Below are 22,190 nucleotides of genomic sequence, written 5' to 3'. Positions count from 1 at the left end.
TTTATTTCGAGTTACCAACACTTAGCAACCGAACAGGTATCTAATACCCTGGTGCTACTAGGAGTACTAGTAAAGTACACATTAATATAATGTATATCCAATATACTTCTGTCGACCTTGCCTGCCTTCTCATCTACCAAGTATCTAGGGTAGTTCTGCTTCAGTGACCGTTCCCCTCATTACTGGAGCACTTAGTCTCGGGTTTGGGTTCAACCTTGGGTTTCTTCACTGGAGCAGCAACTGATTTGCCGTTTCATGAAGTATCCCTTCTTTCCCTTGCCCTTCTTGAAACTAGTGGTTTTACTAACCATCAACAATTGATGCTCCTACTTGATTTCTACTTTCGCGGTGTCAAACATCGCGAATTGCTCAAGGATCATCATGTCTATCCCTGATATGTTATAGTTCATCACGAAGCTCTAATAGCTTGGTGGCGGTGACTATGGAGAACCATCACTATCTCATCTGGAAGATTAACTCCCACTCGATTCAAGCGATTGTAGTACTCAGACAATCTGAGCACATGCTCAAGGATTGAGCTTTTCTCCCTTAGTTTGCAGGCTTAAGAAACTTGTCAGAGGTCTCATACCTCTTGACGTGGGCACTAGTCTGAAATCCCAATTTCAGTCTTTAGAACATCTCATATGTTCTGCGACGTTTCAAAAACGTCTTTGGCGCCTCAATTCTAAACCGTTAGCATTACGCACTGAACTATCACGTAGTCATCAAAACGTGTATGTCAGATGTTCGCAACATCCATAGACGACGCTCGAGGTTCAGCACACCGAGCGGTGCATTAAGGACATAAGCCTTCTGCGCAGCAATGAGGATAATCCTCAGTTTACGGACCCAGTCCGCATAATTTCTACTATCAACTTTCAACTAAATTTTCTCTAGGAACATATCTTAAACAGTAGAACCAAAGCGTAAGCTATGACATAATTTGCAAAGACCTTTTGACTATGTTCATGATAATTAAGTTCATCTGATTATTTAATGAACTCCCACTTAGATAGACATCCCTCTAGTCATCTAAGTGATACATGATCCGAATCGACTAGACCGTGTCTGATCATCACGTGAGATGGACTAGTCATCAACGGTGAACATCTCCATGTTGATCGTATCTACTATATGACTCATGTTCGACCTTTCGGTCTCTTGTGTTCCGAGGCCATGTCTGTACATGCTAGGCTCGTCAAGTCAACCTAAGTGTTTCGCATGTGTAAATCTGGCTTACACCCGTTGTATGCGAACGTTAGAATCTATCACACCCGATCATCACGTGGTGCTTCGAAACAACGAACCTTCGCAACGGTGCACAGTTAGGGGGAACACATCTCTTGAAATTTTAGTGAGGGATCATCTTATTTATGCTACCGTCGTTCTAAGCAAATAAGATGTAAACATGACAAACATCACATGCAAATCATAAAGTGACATGATATGGCCAATATCATCTTGAGCCTTTGATCTCCATCTTCGAGGCGCGGCATGATCACCTTCGTCACCGGCATGACACCATGATCTCCATCATCGTGTCTTCATGAAGTTGTCTCGCCAACTATTACTTCTACTACTATGGCTAACGGTTAGCAATAAAGTAAAGTAATTACATGGCATTTTTCATTGACACGCAGGTCATACAATAAATTAAGACAACTCCTATGGCTCCTGCCGGTTGTCATACTCATCGACATGCAAGTCGTGATTCCTATTACAAGAACATGATCAATCTCATACATCACATATATATAATTCATCACATCCTTTTGGCCATATCACATCACATAGCATACCCTGCAAAAACAAGTTAGACGTCCTCTAATTGTTGTTGCATGTTTTACGTGGCTGCTATGGGTTTCTAGCAAGAACGTTTCTTACCTACGCAAAAGCCACAACGGTGATATGCCAATTGCTATTTACCCTTCATAAGGACCCTCTTCATCGAATCCGATCCAACTAAAGTGGGAGAGACAGACACCCGCTAGCCACCTTATGCATCAAGTGCATGTCAGTCGGTGGAACCTGTCTCACGTAAGTGTAGTGTAAGGTCGGTCCAGGCCGCTTCATCCCACAATGCCGCTGAATCAAGATAAGACTAGTAACAGCAAGCAAATTGAACAAATCATCGCTCACAACTACTTTGTGTTCTATTCGTGCATAGAATCTACGCATAGACCTAGCTCATGATGCCACTGTTGGGTAACGTAGCAATAATTCAAAATTTTCCTACGTGTCACCAAGATCAATCTAGGAGATGCTAGCAACGAGAGAGAGGGAGTGCATCTTCATACCCTTGAAGATCGCTAAGCGGAAGCGTTACAAGAACGCGGTTGATGGAGTCGTACTCGCGGCGATTCAAATCGCGGAAGATCCAATCTAGCGCAGAACGGACGGCGCCTCCGCATTCAACACACGTACAGCCCGGGGACGTCTCCTCCTTCTTGATCCAGCAAGGGGAGAGGAGAATTTGAGGGAGAACTCCAGCAGCACGACGGCATGGTGGCAATGGAGCTCGTGGTTCTCCGGCAGAGCTTCGCTAAGCACTACGGAGGAGGAGGAGGAGTTGGAGGAGGAGAGGGCTGCGCCTTGGATGTGGTGCAGCTGCCCTCCCACCCCCCCTCTATTTATAGGGGCAAGGGAGAGGGGGGCTGGCCCCCTCCAGATGGATCTAGAGGGGGGGCGGCGGCCAAGGGGGGGAAGGCTTGCCCCCCAAGCCAAGGGGGGCGCCCCCTTTAGGGTTTCCCCCCAACCCTAGGCGCATGGGCCCTAGGGGGTTTTGGCGCCCAGCCCACCTAGGGGCTGGTTCCCCTCTATATTCGGCCCATATGGCCCTCCGGGGCAGGTGGACCCTCCCGGTGGACCCCCGGAACCCTTTCGGTGGTCCCGGTACAATACCGATATACCCCCGAACACTTCCGGCGACCGAATAAGGACTTCCCATATATAAATCTTCGTCTCCGGACCATTCTGGAACTCCTCGTGACGTCCGGGATCTCATCCGGGACTCCGAACAACCTTCGGTAACCACATACTATTTCCCATAACAACTCTAGCGTCACCGAACCTTAAGTGTGTAGACCCTATGGGTTCGGGAACCATGCAGACATGACCGAGACACCTCTCCGGCCAATAACCAATAGCGGGATCTGGATACCCATATTGGCTCCCACATGTTCCACGATGATCTCATCGGATGAACCACGTGTTGGGGATTCAATCAATCCCGTATACAATTCCCTTTGTCCATCGGTATGTTACTTGCCCGAGATTCGATCGTCGGTATCCCAATACCTCGTTCAATCTCGTTACCGCCAAGTCTCTTTACTTAACGCATGATTCCGTGGCTAACTCCTTAGTCACATTGAGCTCATTATGATGATGCATTACCGAGTGGGCCCAGAGATACCTCTCCGTCATACGGAGTGACAAATCCCAGTCTCGATTCGAGCCAACCCAACAGACACTTTCGGAGATACCTGTAATGCACCTTTATAGCCACCCAGTTACATTGTGACGTTTGGGACACCCAAAGCATTCCTACGGTATCCGGGAGTTGCACAATCTCATGGTCTAAGGAAATGATACTTGACATTAGAAAAGCTCTTAGCAAACGAACTACACGATCTTGTGCTATGCTTAGGATTGGGTCTTGTCCATCACATCATTCTCCTAATGATGTGATCCCGTTATCAATGACATCCAATGTCCATGGTCAGGAAACCATAACCATCTATTGATCAACGAGCTAGTCAACTAGAGGCTTACTAGGGACATGTTGTGGTCTATGTATTCACACATGTATTGCGGTTTCCAGTTAATACAATTATAGCATGAACAATAGACAATTATCATGAACAAGGAAATACAATAATAACCATTTTATTATTGCCTCTAGGGCATATTTCTAACAAACCTGTGCCACATCATTAGCTAGGACGAATGGTTCGTCTGCATACGCAAGATTGTTGAGATCCACTGTTGTCATTCCATACTGCGGGTCTTCCGTTACCCCGCCTCATGTCATATTGACCCATTTGCACCGAAACAAAGGGACCTTCAAACCACGTCCATAGTCAAGTTCCCATATCTCCTCTATGTAACCATAATATGTTTCCTTTCCCGTCTTGGTTGTTGCATCAAAGCAGACACCACTGTTTTGGTTGGCTCTTCTTATCTTGGGCGATCGTGTAAAATGTATTACCATTTATCTCGTACCCTTTGAAAGTCATTATATTCGAAGATGGTAACTGGGACAGCGAGTACAGGTCATCTTCAATAGAGGCGTCATGCATGGTACGTGTCTGCAACCAGCCGGCGAAACTCCTGGTTTGTTCACGTGTAATCCAGTCATTAGACCGCTCCGGGTGTTTGGAGCGTAGAAAATTCTTGTGTTCATCCATATACGGAGCCACCAAGGCAGAATTCTGTAGAACTGTGTAGTGTGCTTCAGTGAGAGAATGTCCGTCCATACATATTTTTGGATTCCCTCCTAGCGTGCCTTTTCCATCCAGTCTGCCCTTATGTCGCGATTCAGGAACACCAATCGGCTTAAGGTCAGGAACAAAGTCAATACAAAACTCAATGACCTCCTCATTTTCATGGCCCTTGGAGATGCTTCCTTCTGGCCTAGCACGGTTATGAACATATTTCTTTAAGACTCCCATGAACCTCTCAAAGGGGAACATATTGTGTAGAAATACAGGACCCAAAACGTTAATCTCTTCGCATAGGTGAACTAGGACGTGCGTCATGATGTTGAAGAAGGATGGTGGGAACACCAACTCGAAACTGACAAGACATTGCACCAAATCATTCTCTAACCTTGGTATGATTTCTGGATCGATTACCTTCTGAGAGATTGCATTGAGGAATGCACATAGCTTCACAATGGCTAATCGAACGTTATCCGGTAGAAGCCCCCTCAATGCAACCGGAAGCAGTTGCGTCATAATCACGTGGCAGTCATGAGACTTTAGGTTCTGGAACTTTTTCTCTGCCATGTTTATTATTCCCTTTATATTCGACGAGAAGCCAGACGGTACCTTAATACTGAGCAGGCATTCAAAGAAGATTTCCTTCTCTTTTTTGGTAAGAGCGTAGCTGGCATGACCCTGATGTATGCCGTCTTTTCCATGCATACGTTGCTGGTCCTCCCGTGCCTCTGGTGTATCTTTTGTCTTCCCATACACGCCCAAGAAGCCAAGCAGGGTCACGCAAAGATTCTTCGTCACGTGCATCACGTCGATTGCAGAGCGGACCTCTAGGTCTTTCCAATAGGGCAGGTCCGAAAATATAGATTTCTTCCTCCACATGGGTGCGCGTCCCTCAGCGTCATTCGGAACAGGTTGTCCGTCAGGACCCTTTCCAAAGACTACCTTCAAATCCTTGACCATATCGTGTACATCAGCACCAGTACGGTGGCGAGGCTTTGTCCGGTGATCCGCCTCACCTTTGAAATGCTTGCCTTTCTTTCTTACGGGATGCCTGCTCGGAAGAAATCGACGATGTCCCAGGTACACATTCTTCCTACAATTGTCCAAATATATACTGTCGGTATCATCCAAACAGTGCGTGCATGCGCGGTATCCCTTGTTTGTCTGTCCTGAAAGGTTACTGAGAGCAGACCAATCATTGATGGTCACGAACAGCAAGGCCTTTAGGTCAAATTCTTCCCCCATGTGCTCATCCCACGCACGTACACCTGTTCCATTCCACAGCTGTAAGAGTTCTTCAACTAATGGCCTTAGGTACACATCAATGTCATTGCCGGGTTGCTTAGGGCCTTGGATGAGCACTGGCATCATAATGAACTTCCGCTTCATGCACAACCAAGGAGGAAGGTTATACAAACATAGAATCACAGGCCAGGTGCTATGGTTGCTGCTCTGCTCCCCATAAGGATTAATGCCATCTGCGCTTAGACCAAACCATACGTTCCTTGCGTCATCTGCAAACTCCTTCCCGTACTTTCTCTCCATTTTTCTCCACTGCGACCCGTCAGCGGGTACTCTCAACTTTCCGTCTTTCTTACGGTCTTCTCTGTGCCATCGCATCGCCTTGGCATGCTCTTTGTTTTGGAACAAACGTTTCAACCGTGGTATTATAGGAGCATACCACATCACCTTGGCAGGAATCTTCTTCCTGGGGCGCTCGCCCTCGACATCACCAGGGTCATCGCGCCTGATCTTATAGCGCAATGCACCGCATACCGGGCAAGCGTTCAAATCCTCGTACTCACCGCGGTAGAGGATGCAGTCATTAGGGCATGCATGTATCTTCTGCACCTCTAACCCTAGAGGGCAAACAACCTTCTTTGCTTCGTACGTACTCTCGGGCAATTCGTTGTCCTTTGGAAGCATATTCTTTATCATTACCAGCAACTTTCCAAATCCCTTGTCAGATACACCATTCTCTGCCTTCCATTGCAGCAATTCCAGTGTGGTGCCCAACTTTTTCTTGTCAGCTTCGCAATTCGGGTACAACAATTTCTTGTGATCCTCTAACATGCGCTACAACTTCTTCTTCTCCAAATCACTTGCGCAGTTTCTCTTTGCATCGGCAATGGCCCGACCTAGATCATCAGTGGGCTCATCTGATGCCTCTTCTTCAGCTTCTTCCCGCATTGCCGGCTCAGCTTCTTCCCCCATTGTTGTATCATCGTATTCAGGGAACCCATGGCCAGGATAGTTGTCGTCATCCTCTTCTTCTTCATTGTCTTCCATCATAACCCCTCTTTCTCTGTGCTTGGTCCAAACATTATAGTGGGGCATGAAACCGGACTTAAACAGGTGGACGTGAATGGTTCTTGACGTAGAGTAATTGTGATCATTCTTACAGACTAAACATGGACAAGGCATAAAACCATCCGCCCGCTTGTTTGCCTCAGCCGCAAGCAGAAAAGTTTGCACACCATTAATGAACTCGGGAGAGCATCGGTCATCGTACATCCATTGTCGGCTCATCTTCATTACACAACACCGAAAAGACCAAATTAATACAAGTTCATACATAAAGTTCATACAAGAATTAAATGCAACAAACAAATAACTCTCTAACTAAAGAATTTAAATGCAACAACAAATGCGATCAAGATCGCAACTAAGGTAACAATTGATCCAACAGCATAATGATACCAAGCCTCACTATCAATGGCATGTTTTCTAATCTTTCTAATCTTCAAGCGCATTTTCTCCATCTTGATCTTGTGATCATCGACGACATCGGCAACATGCAACTCCAATTCCATCTTCTCCCCCTCAATTCTTTCAATTTTTCTTTCAAATACTCGTTTTCTCTTTCAACTAAATTTAACCTCTCGAGTATAGGGTCGGTTGGAATTTCTGGTTCACAAACCTCCTAGACAAAAATATCTATGTCAACTTGATGGACATAATTTGTCATAAACACGAAATGCAACAACTAGTTTTAAAAGAGAATATACCACATCCGAATCATAACAAGGACGAGGGCCGACGGGGACGGATATCAAAACCATGGCACTATGTATAACAAACAACGTATGGGTAAGATAATTATACGAGTAACTATATATCCAAATCACACAAACATCAACTTGGTAATGTAAAACATTCATGAACAAGAGGCTCACCACAAGGTGGTGCCGGCGACGGAACGGTGCCGGCGATCAACTGTGGCTACGACGGAGATTTAGAAGGCACTAAGTAAACCACACCTACATATGCAAACTAAGTGTTATTTTTGACCTCAAATTGCATATAAATCAAATACTAGCACATATATTTCCTCCCAAATTACTAAACTCATAAATTAATCACTATACAAAGCATTGCAAGAGCTAATCTAGCAATGAGAGATGAAAGGACAAAGTTGCTAACCTTTGTGATCATTTGAATGGATGGGGGCCTTCAAATCTTGACAAATTTTGGGCAAAATGTGTGATGAGCTCGAGAGGAAGAGGGGAAGAACAGAGAGGAGAGGGGGAAGGGGAAGAACAGAGCGAGCTCGGGTGGATGAAGGGTTTATGTAGGACGACCTTTAGCACCGGTTCGTGCCACGAACCGGTACTAAAGGTGCTGGAGGGGCCCCGGACTGACAACATCCTGCCACCACTCACTTTAGTACTGGTCCGTGGCACGAACCGGTGCTAAAGGTCGGCCACGAACCGGTACTAATGAAAGCGGCCGGCTAGCCGTTGGAACCGGCACTAATGCACACATTAGTGTCGGCTCAAAAGCAAACCGACACTAATGTGCTTGACATTTGACCCTTTTTCTACTAGTGATGTCTCCCTCCTTGACTTGATCGCGGATGGAATTGAAGCGTCTCTTGATGTGCTTGGTTCTCTTGTGAAATCTGGATTCTTTTGCCAAGGCAATTGCACCAGTATTGTCACAAAAGATTTTCATTGGACCCGATGCACTAGGTATGACACCTAGATCGGATATGAACTCCTTCGTCCAGAATCCTTCATTTGCTGCTTCCGAAGCAGCTATGTACTCCGCTTCACACGTAGATCCCGCCACGACACTTTGCTTAGAACTGCACCAACTTATAGCTCCACCGTTCAATATAAATATGTATCCGGTTTGTGACTTAGAGTCATTCGGATCAGTGTTAAAGCTTGCATCAACGTAACAATTTATGACGAGCTCTTTGTCACCTCCATAAACGAGAAACATATCCTTAGTCCTTTTCAGATATTTAAGGATGTTCTTGACCGCTGTCCAGTGATCCACTCCTGGATTACTTTGGTACCTCCCTGCTAAACTAATAGCAAGGCACACATCAGGTCTGGTACACTGCATTGCATACATGATGGAACCTATGGCTGAAGCATAGGGAATGACTTTCATTTTCTCTCTATCTTCTGCAGTGGTCGGGCATTGAGTCTGACTCAACTTCACACCTTGTAACACATGCAAGAACCCTTTCTTTGCTTGATCCATTTTGAACTTCTTCAAAACTTTATCAAGGTATGTGCTTTGTGAAAGTCCAATTAAGCGTCTTGATCTATCTCTATAGATCTTGATGCCCAATATATAAGCAGCTTCACCGAGGTCTTTCATTGAAAAACTCTTATTCAAGTATCCTTTTATGCTATCCAGAAATTCTATATCGTTTCCAATCAACAATATTTCATCCACATATAATATTAGAAATGCTACAGAGCTCCCACTCACTTTCTTGTAAATACAGGCTTCTCCAAAAGTCTGTATAAAACCATATGCTTTGATCACACTATCAAAACGCTTATTCCAACTCCGAGATGCTTGCACCAGTCCATAAATGGATCGCTAGAGCTTGCACACTTTGTTAGCATCCTTTGGATTGATAAAACCTTCGGGTTGCATCATATACAACTCTTCTTCCAGAAATCCATTCAGGAATGCAGTCTTTACATCCATTTGCCAAATTTCATAATCATAAAATGCAACAATAGCTAACATGATTCGGACGGACTTAAGCATCGCTACGGGTGAGAAGGTCTCATCGTAGTCAACTCCTTGAACTTGTCGAAAACCTTTCACAACAAGTCGAGCTTTGTAGACAGTAAGACAGTAACATTACCGTCAGCGTCAGTCTTCTTCTTGAAGATCCACTTATTCTCGATGGCTTGCCAATCAACGGGCAAGTCAACCAAAGTCCACACTTTGTTCTCATACATGGATCCCATCTCAGATTTCATGGCCTCAAGCCATTTCGCGGAATCTGGGCTCATCATCGCTTCCTCATAGTTCGTAGGTTCGTCATGGTCAAGTAACATGACCTCTAGAACCGGATTACCGTACCACTCTGGTGCGGATCTTACTCTGGTTGACCTACGAGGTTCAGTAGTAACTTGATCTGAAGTTACATGATCATCATCATTAGCTTCCTCACTAATTGGTGTAGTAGTCACAAGAACTAATTTCTGTGATGAACTACTTTCCAATAAGGGAGCAGGTACAGTTACCTCATCAAGTTCTACTTTCCTCCCACTCACTTCTTTCGAGAGAAACTCCCTCTCTAGAAAGGATCCATTCTTAGCAACGAATGTCTTGCCTTCGGATCTGTGATAGAAGGTGTAACCAATAGTCTCCTTTGGGTATCCTATGAAGACACATTTCTCCGATTTGGGTTCGAGCTTATCAGGTTGAAGCTTTTTCACATAAGCATCACAGCCCCAAACTTTAAGAAACGACAACTTGGGTTTCTTTCCAAACCACAGTTCCTAAGGTGTCATCTCAACGGATTTAGATGGTGCCCTATTTAACGTGAATGCAGCCGTCTCTAAAGCATAACCCCAAAACGATAGTGGTAAATCAGTAAGAGACATCATAGATCGCACCATATCTAATAAAGTGCGGTTATGACGTTCGGACACACCATTACGCTGTGGCGTTCCGGGTGGCATGAGCTGCGAAATTATTCCGCATTGTTTCAAATGAAGACCAAACTCGTAACTCAAATATTCTCCTCCACGATCAGATCGTAGAAACTTTATTTTCTTGTTATGATGATTTTCCACTTCACTCTGAAATTCTTTGAACTTTTCAAATGTTTCAGACTTATGTTTCATCAAGTAGATATACCCATATTTGCTCAAATCATCTGTGAAGGTCAGGAAATAACGATACCCGCCGCGAGCCTCAATATTCATCGGACCACATACATCAGTATGTATGATTTCCAATAAATCCGTTGCTCGCTCCATTGTTCCGGAGAACAGAGTTTTAGTCATCTTTCCTGTGAGGCATGGTTCGCAGGTACCAAGTGATTCATAATCAAGTGATTCCAAAAGTCCATCAGAATGGAGTTTCTTCATGCGCTTTACACCAATATGACCCAAACGGCAGTGACACAAATAAGTTGCACTATCATTATCAACTTGCATCTTTTGGCTTCAACATTATGAATATGTGTGTCACTACTATCGAGATTCAACAAAAATAGAGCACTCTTCAAGGGTGCGTGACCATAAAAGGTATTACACATATAAATAGAACAACCATTATTCTCGGATTTAAATGAATAACCGTCTCGCATCAAACAAGATCCAGATATAATGTTCATGCTTAACGCTGGCACCAAATAACAATTATTCAGGTCTAAAACTAACCCCGAAGGTAGATGTAGAGGTAGCGTGCCTACGGCGATCACATCGACTTTGGAACCATTTTCCACGCGCATCGTCAACTCATCCTTAGCCAATCTTCGCTTAATTCGTAGTCCCTATTTCGAGTTGCAAATATTAGCAACAGAAACAGTATCAAATACCCAGGTACTACTGCGAGCATTAGTAAGGTACACATCAATAACATGTATATCACATATACCTTTGTTCACCTTGCCATCCTTCTTATCCGCCAAATACTTGGGGCAGTTCCGCTTCCAGTGACCAGTCTGTTTGTAGTAGAAGCACTCAGTCTCAGGCTTAGGTCCAGACTTGGGTTTCTTCTCTTGAGCAGCAACTTGTTTGTTGTTCTTCTTGAAGTTCCCCTTCTTCTTGCCTTTGCCCTTTTTCTTGAAACTGGTGGTCTTGTTGACCATCAACACTTGATGCTCCTTCTTGATTTCTACCTCCGCAACCTTTAGCATTGCGAAGAGCTCGGGAATCGTCTTATCCATCCCTTGCATGTTATATTTCATCACGAAGTTTTTGTAGCTTGGTGGCAGTGATTGAAGAACTCTGTCAATGACACTATCAACCAGAAGATTAACTCCCAGCTGAGTCAAGTGATTATGATACCCAGACATTTTGAGTAGATGTTCACTGACAGAACTATTCTCCTCCATTTTGCAGCTATAGAACTTATTGGAGACTTCATATCTCTCAATCCGGGCATTTGCTTAAAATATTAACTTCAACTCCTGGAACATCTCATATGCTCCATGACATTCAAAACGTCGTTGAAGTCCCGGTTCTAAGCCGTAAATCATGGCACACTGAACTATCGAGTAGTCATCAACTTTGCTCTGCCAGGCGTTCACAACGTCTGGTGTTGCTCCTGCAGCGGGTCTTGCACCTAGCGGTGCTTCCAGGACGTAATTCTTCTGTGCAGCAATGAGGATAATCCTCAAGTTACGGACCCAGTCCGTGTAGTTGCTACCATCATCTTTCAACTTAGCTTTCTCTAGGAACGCATTAAAATTCAAAGGAATAGTAGCACGGGCCATTGATCTACAACAACATAGACATGCAAAATACTATTAGGTACTAAGTTCATGATAAATTAAAGTTCAATTAATCATATTACTTAAGAACTCCCACTTAGATAGACATCCCTCTAATCATCTAAGTGATCACGTGATCCAAATCAACTAAACCATGTCCGATCATCACGTGAGATGGAGTAGTTTTCAATGGTGAACATCACTATGTTGATCATATCTACTATATGATTCACGCTCGACCTTTCGGTCTTAGTGTTCCGAGGCCATATCTGCATATGCTAGACTCGTCAAGTTTAACCCGAGTATTCTGCGTGTGCAAAACTGGCTTGCACCCGTTGTATGTGAACGTTGAGCTTATCACACCCGATCATCACGTGGTGTCTCGACACGACGAACTTTCTCAATGGTGCATACTCAGGGAGAACACTTGTACCTTGAAATTTAGTGAGAGATCATCTTATAATGCTACCGTCAAACTAAGCAAAATAAGATGCATAAAGGATAAACATCACATGCAATCAATATAAGTGATGATATGGCCATCATCATCTTGTGCCTTTGATCTCCATCTCCAAAGCACCGTCATGATCATCATCGTCACCGGCGCGACACCTTGATCTCCATCGTAGCATCATTGTCGTCTCGCCAACTATTGCTTCTACGACTATCGCTACCGCTTAGTGATAAAGTACAAATAATTACAGGGCGGTTGCATTGCATACAATAAAGCGACAACCATATGGCTCCTGCCAGTTGCCGATAACTCTGTTACAAAACATGATCATCTCATACAATAAAATTTAGCATCATGTCTTGACCATATCACATCACAACATGCCCTGCAAAAACAAGTTAAACGTCCTCTACTTTGTTGTTGCAAGTTTTACGTGGCGGCTACGGGCTGAGCAAGAACCGTTCTTACCTACGCATCAAAACCACAATGATTTTTCGTCAAGTGTGCTGGTTTAACCTTCAACAAGTACCGGGCGTAGTCACACTCGATTCAACTAAAGTTGGAGAAACTGACACCCGCCAGCCACCTGTGTGCAAAGCACGTCGGTAGAACCAGTCTCGCGTAAGCGTACGCGTAATGTCGGTCCGGGCCGCTTCATCCAACAATACCGCCGAATCAAAGTATGACATGCTGGTAAGGAGTATGACTATTATCGCCCACAACTCTTTGTGTTCTACTCATGCATATAACATCTACGCATAGACCTGGCTCGGATGCCACTGTTGGGGAACGCAGTAATTTCAAAAAAATTCATACGCACACGCAAGATCCATCTAGGTGATGCATAACAACAAGAGGGGAGAGTGTTGTCCATGTACCCTCGTAGACCAAAAGCGGAAGCGTTATGACAACGCGGTTGATGTAGTCGTACGTTTTCACGATCTGACCGATCCTAGTACCGAAAGTACGGCACCTCCGCGATCTGCACACGTTCAGCTCGGTGGCGTCCATCCAGCTGAGGTCGAGGGAGAGTTTCATCAGCACGATGCGCGTGATGACTGTGATGATGAAGTTACCGACGCAGGGCTTCGCCTAAGCACTACAACGATATGATCGAGGTGGAAATCTGTGGAGGGGGCACCGCACGCGGTTAAACAATCAACTTGTGTGTCTATGGGGTGCCCCCCTCGCCCGTATATAAAGGAGTGGAGGAGGGGGAGGGCCGGCCCTCTCTATGGCGCTCCCAAGGGGGAGTCCTACTCCTACCGGTAGTAGGATTCTCCCCTTTCCCTAGTTGGAGTAGGAGAGGAAGGAAGGAGAAGAGAGGGAGAAGGAAAGGGGGGCGCCCCCCCCCTTCCCTAGTCCAATTCGGACCCAAGGGGGAGGGGGCGCGCGGCCTGCCCTGGCCGCCCCTCTCTCTCTCCACTAAGGCCCATATGGCCCTTTAGACTCCCCGGGGGGTTCCGGTAACCTCCCGGTACTCCGGTAAATGCCCGAACTCACCCGGAACCATTCCGAAGTCCAAACATAGTCGTCCAATATATCAATCTTTATGTCTCGACCATTTCGAGACTCCTCGTCATGTCCGTGATCACATCCGGCACTCCGAACAATCTTTGGTACATCAAAACACATAAACTCATAATACCGATCGTCACCGAACGTTAAGCGTGCGGACTCTACGGGTTCGAGAACTATGTAGACATGACCGAGACTCATCTCCGGTCAATAACCAATAGCGGAACCTGGATGCTCATATTGGTTCCTACATATTCTACGAAGATCTTTATCGGTCAAACCGCATAACAATATACGTTGTTCCCTTTGTCATCGGTATGTTACTTGCCCGAGATTCGATCGTCGGTATCTCAATACCTAGTTCAATCTCGTTACCGGCAAGTCTCTTTACTCATTCCGTAATTCATCATCCCGTAACTAACTCATTAGTCACATTGCTTGCAAGGCTTATAGTGATGTGCATTACCGAGAGGGCCCAGAGATACCTCTCCGATACTCGGAGTGACAAATCCTAATCTCGATCTATGCCAACTCAACAAACACCATCGGAGACACCTGTAGAGCATCTTTATAATCACCCAGTTACGTTGTGACGTTTGATAGCACACTAAGTGTTCCTTCGGTATTCGGGAGTTGCATAATCTCATAGTCATAGGAACATGTATAAGTCATGAAGAAAGCAATAACAACAAACTAAACGATCAAGTGCTAAGCTAACGGAATGGGTCAAGTCAATCACATCATTCTCTAATGATGTGATCCCGTTAATCAAATGACAACTCATGTCTATGGCTAGGAAACTTAACCATCTTTGATTCAACGAGCTAGTCAAGTAGAGGCATACTAGTGACACTCTGTTTGTCTATGTATTCACACATGTACTAAGTTTCCGGTTAATACAATTCTAGCATGAATAATAAACATTTATCATGATATAAGGAAATATAAATAACAACTTTATTATTGCCTCTAGGGCATATTTCCTTCATCGATGGGGATCACCGTCGAGGGACCGGCCTCGTCCTCCTTCTTCGCCCCCTTCTCCTTCTGCTTCGCCTCACGCTTCCAGTAGTACTCCAACTCGGCCTGGACGTACTCCAGATGCTCCCGAGCAAACCTCGCCATCACCTCCTCGTCGGTCTCGCCGGCACTGACGACAACCGACGGCTTCTTCGTCGTCTTCTTCTTCGTCGGGATCTCCTTCATCTTGATGCCCTGCGGCACAAGCATCTCCGCTTCCGCCCGACTCTCGATCTCTGGGAAGTTGAGGTGCTCCCGAGGCCTCTCGGCACGCCACACCGCCATGTCGTAGGCACACGCGGCCTCGTGGGCGGAGGGGTACGTGTCGATCCACCAATGCCTCCCGCGCGTCAGAGAACTCCACTCCGAAGTTATCGGAGGGCTTCTGCCTCACGCCGAAGAAGCCCGACTTGCCCTTCGGCGCCATCGGAGAGCGGTGAGAGCGGTGGAGCAGCGGCGGCGTGCGGCCGGGGCGGTGGCGGACGGAGCCGGGCGGGGTGGAGCTGAGGGGCGGTGGCAGACGGAGCGGGCGGGGCGGTGGCGGACGGAGCCGGGCGGGGCGGAGCTGCGGGGCGGCGGCGACTTGCGGGGCGGCGGTGGTGGACGGAGCCGAGGCGGGTTGGAGCTACGGCGGGCGGGGCGGGGCCGGGCAGAGCTGCGGCGGGTCGGAGTTGCGGCGGACGGGGCGGCGGCGTGCGCTGCGGCCGCGGCCGGATCCGCGGCGGGGCGGCGTGGAAACAGCGACGGGGGGCGGGGCGGGGCCGGATCTGATGCGGGCGGTGTGCGGCCGGGCGGCGGCGGGGTGTGGAGGCGGCGGGAGGTCGCGGGCGGGCGGGCGGGAAAGGAAAGGACCTGGCGGTTGGGCCTTCACGGGCGGCGGGTGGTTTTGGACCAGATGCACCTCATGATATAAATTTGCACGGTAAGGTGTTGTATTTTACATCACGAGGAGGCCGCGGTCCAATTTTTTATACATATGGACCGTCTGTTAGAGCTGCGTTTTTGGCCTCAAACAGTCCAAAAGTTAATTACTTTTACATTTGGACCATCTATTGGAGATGCTCTAATCCTAGCCTTTAGTTTCTTTCACTTATTCGAGAATTTTATTAGAAGCTTGTAATATAAAGTTTCATGAAAATAATACTTTTTTTTTGCATGAAATGAAAATAATACTTGACCGCCTGGTATTTCACGGGATGCGTTATGCCAAATTGCCAATCACAGCGAAAATACCGCCACCAGGCCGCCGCGAATTCAACCTATTCCTGAAAATCCAATCTCAGCCGCGAAGCCTTGGATCGGACGGCTGAGAGAGGGCACCCGCCAAACCCTAGCTGTCACTCCCGTCCATAAATACCAACCCCAGGCAGCCCTCCGCCGCCGCAACCTTCTTCGTGCTTCACCCCACCCTTGCTTTCCCATCTCTCTGCCCTTATTTTCTTCTTGTTTATGAACAAGTTGCGATTGACAATGAACCGATTAGTTAATGGCCTGCTTGCGTGCAGTCCACTTGCTGTTTTCTTTGGTTTCATTCGTGCGTTTTCGTTTCGTCTCCTGATGCTTTTGTTATTCCAACTTGTTGCTTGTTGGTGATGGGGAGGAGTGCAGATGACGACATGCATATCCTGCTTAAGGAGCAGAAGCTGGCTCTCCGGAGTAAGCCGTGTTGCTCTACTTCCATGACTCTGATGCGAGCTTCCTCCCCCTCCGTTGTTTTCGTATCTTTTGGTCTTTGGCGAGTGTGACTTCAAATTTCTTATGTTTTTGTTGTTTGTTTCGGATCTTTACTCTCGGGATTCCTCTCGTTTTGCTCTTTCTTCCGGATTTGCGTCATAAATCTGAACAGAATGCATCATACATTTATTTAGTTCAACTGTCCTTTTGAGGATTTTCATTTTTATTTAAAAGCAGATAGTACAACACAAAGCTACAAATCGTAGCATAAGACACACGACACCAAGAACACATAGAGGACTGGCAACGATTGTGTGTAACAAATGTAACGGAGCAGAAAAGGAGAGTATGAGCTAGTGCTTTTTAAAAGAAAAAATGCTGTACGCCCCAAGGCATAACGAGTAGGAAAACTGTACATAACACACAGATATGCGTACAAATACAGTACATAACTAGACAAAGGTTACACTTGCCCTGTCACAGCCGAAATACATGAAGGCCATGTATTGCAAAAAGACACAGAACCTCCACATTCCTCGTGAAAGCCCGACGCCACATCTCTCCGCCGTCGATGAACAGCCGGCACCGGACTTTGGCCCAAACCTGGAGTGGCGTTCACGAACAACAGCAGCCACCAGTTCAAAAGAACCGGATCTAAAATCCCAGACATGTCGATCCGAGATATCCCCTGTTTAGGATGCTCGCCGAGCCACTGCACGGCTGCACCGGATCCGGGGACGACGCCAACTCACCAGGTAACAGATGACCAGATCCCTCTCCCACAAGCCACCACGCTTCTCCGAGTCAAGACTATGGTGAATGATGATATTTGATTGCTTGCTTTGATCATTGTTAGAGCCAGTGTCAGGATACCTTGATTGTTCATAGCAAAAGAGACGTTCAAACTTTCAGACCTAAACTACTTTAAGTTCATATTGACAGACAGACTACGTGGCATAAGAGATGTCGTTGACGTAGCTGTGCTTTGAGCACCGAACCCTGCAGATGTTTGAGGACGTTGAAGATCAACACCTTCAGCCCCAGCCTGGGGAGCCTGAAGACTACGAGGTCGCCGAGGACCTTGTGCCGCGCCTGAGCACTATGTGCCCCTTGAGCATCTGCACCTGGTCTCAGAACTAGCACCACTTGTTGACGAAGAAGCTCATGACGCGAGGGGGGGTGGGGGCTGGGGTGGTGTTTGGCGCAAGGAGCGGCCATTGTGTCATCACTGGCTTGAAGGCAGGCGGGATGACGAGCATGCGATGTCCTCTCGGTCCTGGATCTACACGTAGAACCTGTAAGATCCCGTACACCCTCCTGCCAGCGCCGAGCAGCAAGCTCATGTTATGGGGATGAGGTCTTCGCACCCTTTGCATCGACGATGACCTGCGCTACTTCGCCGTCTTTGTCCCACTCCGTCTTCATTGTCTTATCAGCAAGGTGGACGACACTTAGCAGCAAATGCCAATGATCGGAGCTAGCAATCAAAGATGATCATTGGCAGTGCAAATGCTCATTGATCAAAGCTAACGTTGACCGCTAAGTAATGATCAATGATAACACTGATCAGATTGATCAAAGTTAACAATGATCAGTGCTAATAGTGATGAGAGCCAGCAATGATTAGTGCTATCAGATCAGGCCAAATGCACATGCACATGCATTGTCGTATGTTGATCATGTATGTCCTATTTTTGGCATTCAGTTATGTCCTACTAGTATGAACATGTAATGTCCTATGTTGATCATGCATTCACGTAGCCTAACAACAGCAAGAATAACATCATACACACTTACACAGCGTCAATAACAACAAGAAGAACAACAATACCATCATACACACTTACACAACTACAACAACAAGAAGAACAACACTAACATAACCAAGAACAACAACAACAAGATCTGAACAACATACAAACTAATAACAGTGAGAACAAAAACATAAACACTTACACAGCCACACACTTAGGCATGTGGAGTGAACAAACTAACATTGTGACACTAACACCATCAAGCATTCTCATGTAAGCACTACCAACACTAGCATGCACTTTGATTCATCCTTGAAACAGTGGATTCGGATCGAACCCAATCGAATCCACTATCAACAATCTAATATCACACTAGTCGAACTACCCTAACAACCCTAACTGCGAACTCATCAACAAGGGGGAGATTAGGTGCTTACTGTGGGGGTTGTCAGTGGAGTGTACGTCGGCCGTGGAGAAAACCCCGACGGAAAGAGGGGTTCTGTCGCCGCCGAAGAAGAACTGGCCATTCTGAGGGCCGCGGTCGTGGTCCTCGTCGTGCGTCGGCTGGAAAATGAGCCTTACGTCCTCGAACTCCCTTCCCCTTGCACCGGGCGCAGAGGATAAAACCCTCGAATGGGGTAAAAATACCCCAATAAGAGGGGCCGGCAAAGGACAGAGGCAGGCAGTGTAGTTTGAATCCCCGCCGTTGTTTAGCCCAAGAGGACGAGCTCCGGCACTGGTGGCGGAGCCAGAGCGAGCAGCGGTGGCCTGAATGCGATTGCTGCCGGTGATGACGGGAGTAGGTGGGGCGTGATATGTCTCCAACGTATATTTTTTTGATTGTTTCATGCTATTATAGTATCAATCTTGGTTGTTTATTATGCAATTATATGCAAATATATATCATTTTTTGGGACTAATCTATTAACATAGTGCCCAATGTCAGTTACTATTTTTTGCTTGTTTTTGGCTTTTTTAGAAAAGCAGTACCAAACGGAGTCCAAACGCTACGAAACCTTTTGACGATTTTTTCTGTACCAGAAGTGTTGGTGCAATGATATGCCCCTTATGTTTTGGAGTTCGTTGACATGAACAATATGGGACTTATGTGTTTGCTAGTGCACATAGAGTAACAGGTCCCTGAGATCACGAGGAGTTTGATGTAAACGAGGAAGATAATCTCCCTGTGTTGTAGCGAAGGTTATCACCGAAGATGATGTTAACAAGAGTGACCCCTCAAAACTTGCTGAAATGAAGCAATTGGTTTGGTTTCTGTCCGAGGAAAATGAACTGCGTCCGAGGAGATTGAAGACGAAGTGAAGACGTAGCATTTATTTCATTGTTCTTCTCTTTATTGAGTCATAGGACCACCGTACTATTAAGAGGGGTGTAGCGTTCGAAACTTCGATTCTCTGATGCTAAACCGAAATCCTATGTAAGTTGTGAGAGAAATCTCTTTGTGTTCCAAGCAAATACTTGCTAGCAAGAGACTGATATCTTCTTTGATGTGAGAGATTTGTTCTGGCCGAGGAGTTAGCATTACTTTTTCCTCAAGTAATGTTAGCATTGCTCCAAAATCCGACCATTATAAACGTGTCGGTTGGCCATTGGCTGGACCACGTGTCCAAAATGGTCATTTCCTATCCGGGAAGGCTGCGGCTATAAATAGCTACCCCGCGCCGGCTTTGTCCGGTGGCTGCTCCATTTGATTATGAGAAGATTGTTGAGCAACCCCCTCTCCGAGCGATTTGAGTTTAAAATCCACCAAGAGAAACCCTTAGAGCCGAAGAATTAGATAGTTGTTCAGCATCACTCGAATCTAAGTCCAGTACGCTGCACCTATTACTCTTGAGAGTTGCAAACTCTCTAGACAGTTAGCTGTCATTTTCTTCAGAGACCAAGAGTGATTGTGGTTCTCGAAGAAGTCTGTATAGGTTCAGAGATTGCCTCAAGTATCTACCATGAGTAATTGGCATTGGTTGACGAACCAATTGTCGAGGAGAATAGGGTGAAGAGAGTTTATCTTCCGTGTTAAGTCACAACCCCTCCAACCAGACGTAGTCCTTGTGTAGAAGGACGAACTGGTCGAACAAATACCCTGTCGCCATCAAGCATCTCTTGTTACCTCTGTTACCCATGTTTACATTCGGTCTACCCAAATCCTATGTAAGTTGTGAGAGAAATCTCTTTGTGTTCCAAGCAAATACTTGCTAGCAAGAGACTGATATCTTCTTTGCTGTGAGATTTGTCTCTGGCCGAGGAGTTAGCATTACTTTTTCCTCAAGTAATGTTAGCATTGCTCCAAAATCCGACCGTTATAAACGTGTCGGTTGGCCATTGGCTGGACCACGTGTCCAAAATGGTCATTTCCTATCCGGGAAGGCTGCGGCTATAAATAGCTACCCCGCGCCGGCTTTGTCCGGTGGCTGCTCCATTTGATTATGAGAAGATTGTTGAGCAACCCCCTCTCCGAGCGATTTGAGTTTAAAATCCACCAAGAGAAACTCAAATCTAAGTCCAGTACGCTGCACCTATTACTCTTGAGAGTTGCAAACTCTCTAGACAGTTAGCTGTCATTTTCTTCAGAGACCAAGAGTGATTGTGGTTCTCGAAGAAGTCTGTATAGGTTCAGAGATCGCCTCAAGTATCTACCACGAATAATTGGCATTGGTTGACGAGCCAATTGTCGAGGAGAATAGGGTGAAGAGAGTTTATCTTCCGTGTTAAGTCACAACCCCTCCAACCAGACGTAGTCCTTGTGTAGAAGGACGAACTGGTCGAACAAATACCCTGTCGCCATCAAGCATCTCTTGTTACCTCTGTTACCCATGTTTACATTCGATCTATTTTCCTTCATGTGATTTGTCTCGTTGCAAGTGGTAGTTTCCATCCTGTACTTAGTTTTAGCTCGCTGTAGTTCGATTTCCATTCGTTCCGCTGCTGGGTTTCGAGAGTTTTGAGATTTCCGAAGAAATTTTAAAACTCCCATTCACCCCCTCTGGTAGATATACTTCGTTCCTACAATTGGTATCAGAGCAAGGTACTCCTTGACTCTGCTCATTTTGGTCTAACACCCTTGGAGTTTAAGTATGTCTCCAGTGAGCTGCAAATCGCATCTCAAGATTCCCATATTCGTTGGGACGGACTATCCCTTCTGGAAGGAGAAGATGAAGATCCGTCTCCGAGTAATAGATGATGATATGTGGAATGTGGTGCAGTTTGGGTTCATGATTGAAATACCTCAAGCCCCCACTGATGTCGATAAGAAACTCATTCATATGGATGCTCAAGCCAAAGATGAAATTGGTGGCCATCTCTCTCATGCTCAATTTCTTCGATATCACCAGTGTGAAACTGCGGCGGATTTGTGGGGCGTCATCGAGAAGATAAATGAAGGTGTTTCAACTCAGAAAGAAGCTCAGGTCGATACTCTTCGAGCAAAATTCAATCGATTCAAGCGCATTGGAAATGAAAGCTGTCAGCAAACCTTCGATCGTCTGAGTGACATAGCAAACGAGCTTCAAGGTCTCGGCACCAAAGACATCACTGACCATGAAGTTCTGAAGAAACTACTCCGATCACTCGACAGTTCATTTGACACTCTTGTCTTGATGATTCATGAATGAGCT

General features: G+C 46.0%; 2 protein-coding genes across 2 annotated transcripts; one reads left to right on the top strand and one right to left on the bottom strand.

Annotated features, from left to right (window-relative positions):
* Positions 1-15,082: 15,082 nt before the first annotated feature.
* On the bottom strand, positions 15,083-15,418 carry LOC141027307 (uncharacterized). Its single transcript, XM_073504302.1, has one exon. It carries the CDS (start codon positions 15,416-15,418, stop codon positions 15,083-15,085), a length of 336 nt encoding a protein of 111 aa, XP_073360403.1.
* A 6,310-nt stretch (positions 15,419-21,728) lies between these two features.
* On the top strand, positions 21,729-22,187 carry LOC141027306 (uncharacterized). The gene has a single exon (XM_073504301.1). The coding sequence runs from the start codon at positions 21,729-21,731 to the stop codon at positions 22,185-22,187; it is 459 nt and encodes a 152-aa protein (XP_073360402.1).
* The last annotated feature ends 3 nt before the right edge of the window (positions 22,188-22,190 follow it).

This window comes from Aegilops tauschii, chromosome 7 (genome assembly GCF_002575655.3).
Source record: "Aegilops tauschii subsp. strangulata cultivar AL8/78 chromosome 7, Aet v6.0, whole genome shotgun sequence".
In the NCBI taxonomy this organism is placed as follows: domain Eukaryota; kingdom Viridiplantae; phylum Streptophyta; class Magnoliopsida; order Poales; family Poaceae; genus Aegilops; species Aegilops tauschii.
This window is presented reverse-complemented; position numbering and strand designations above follow the sequence as displayed.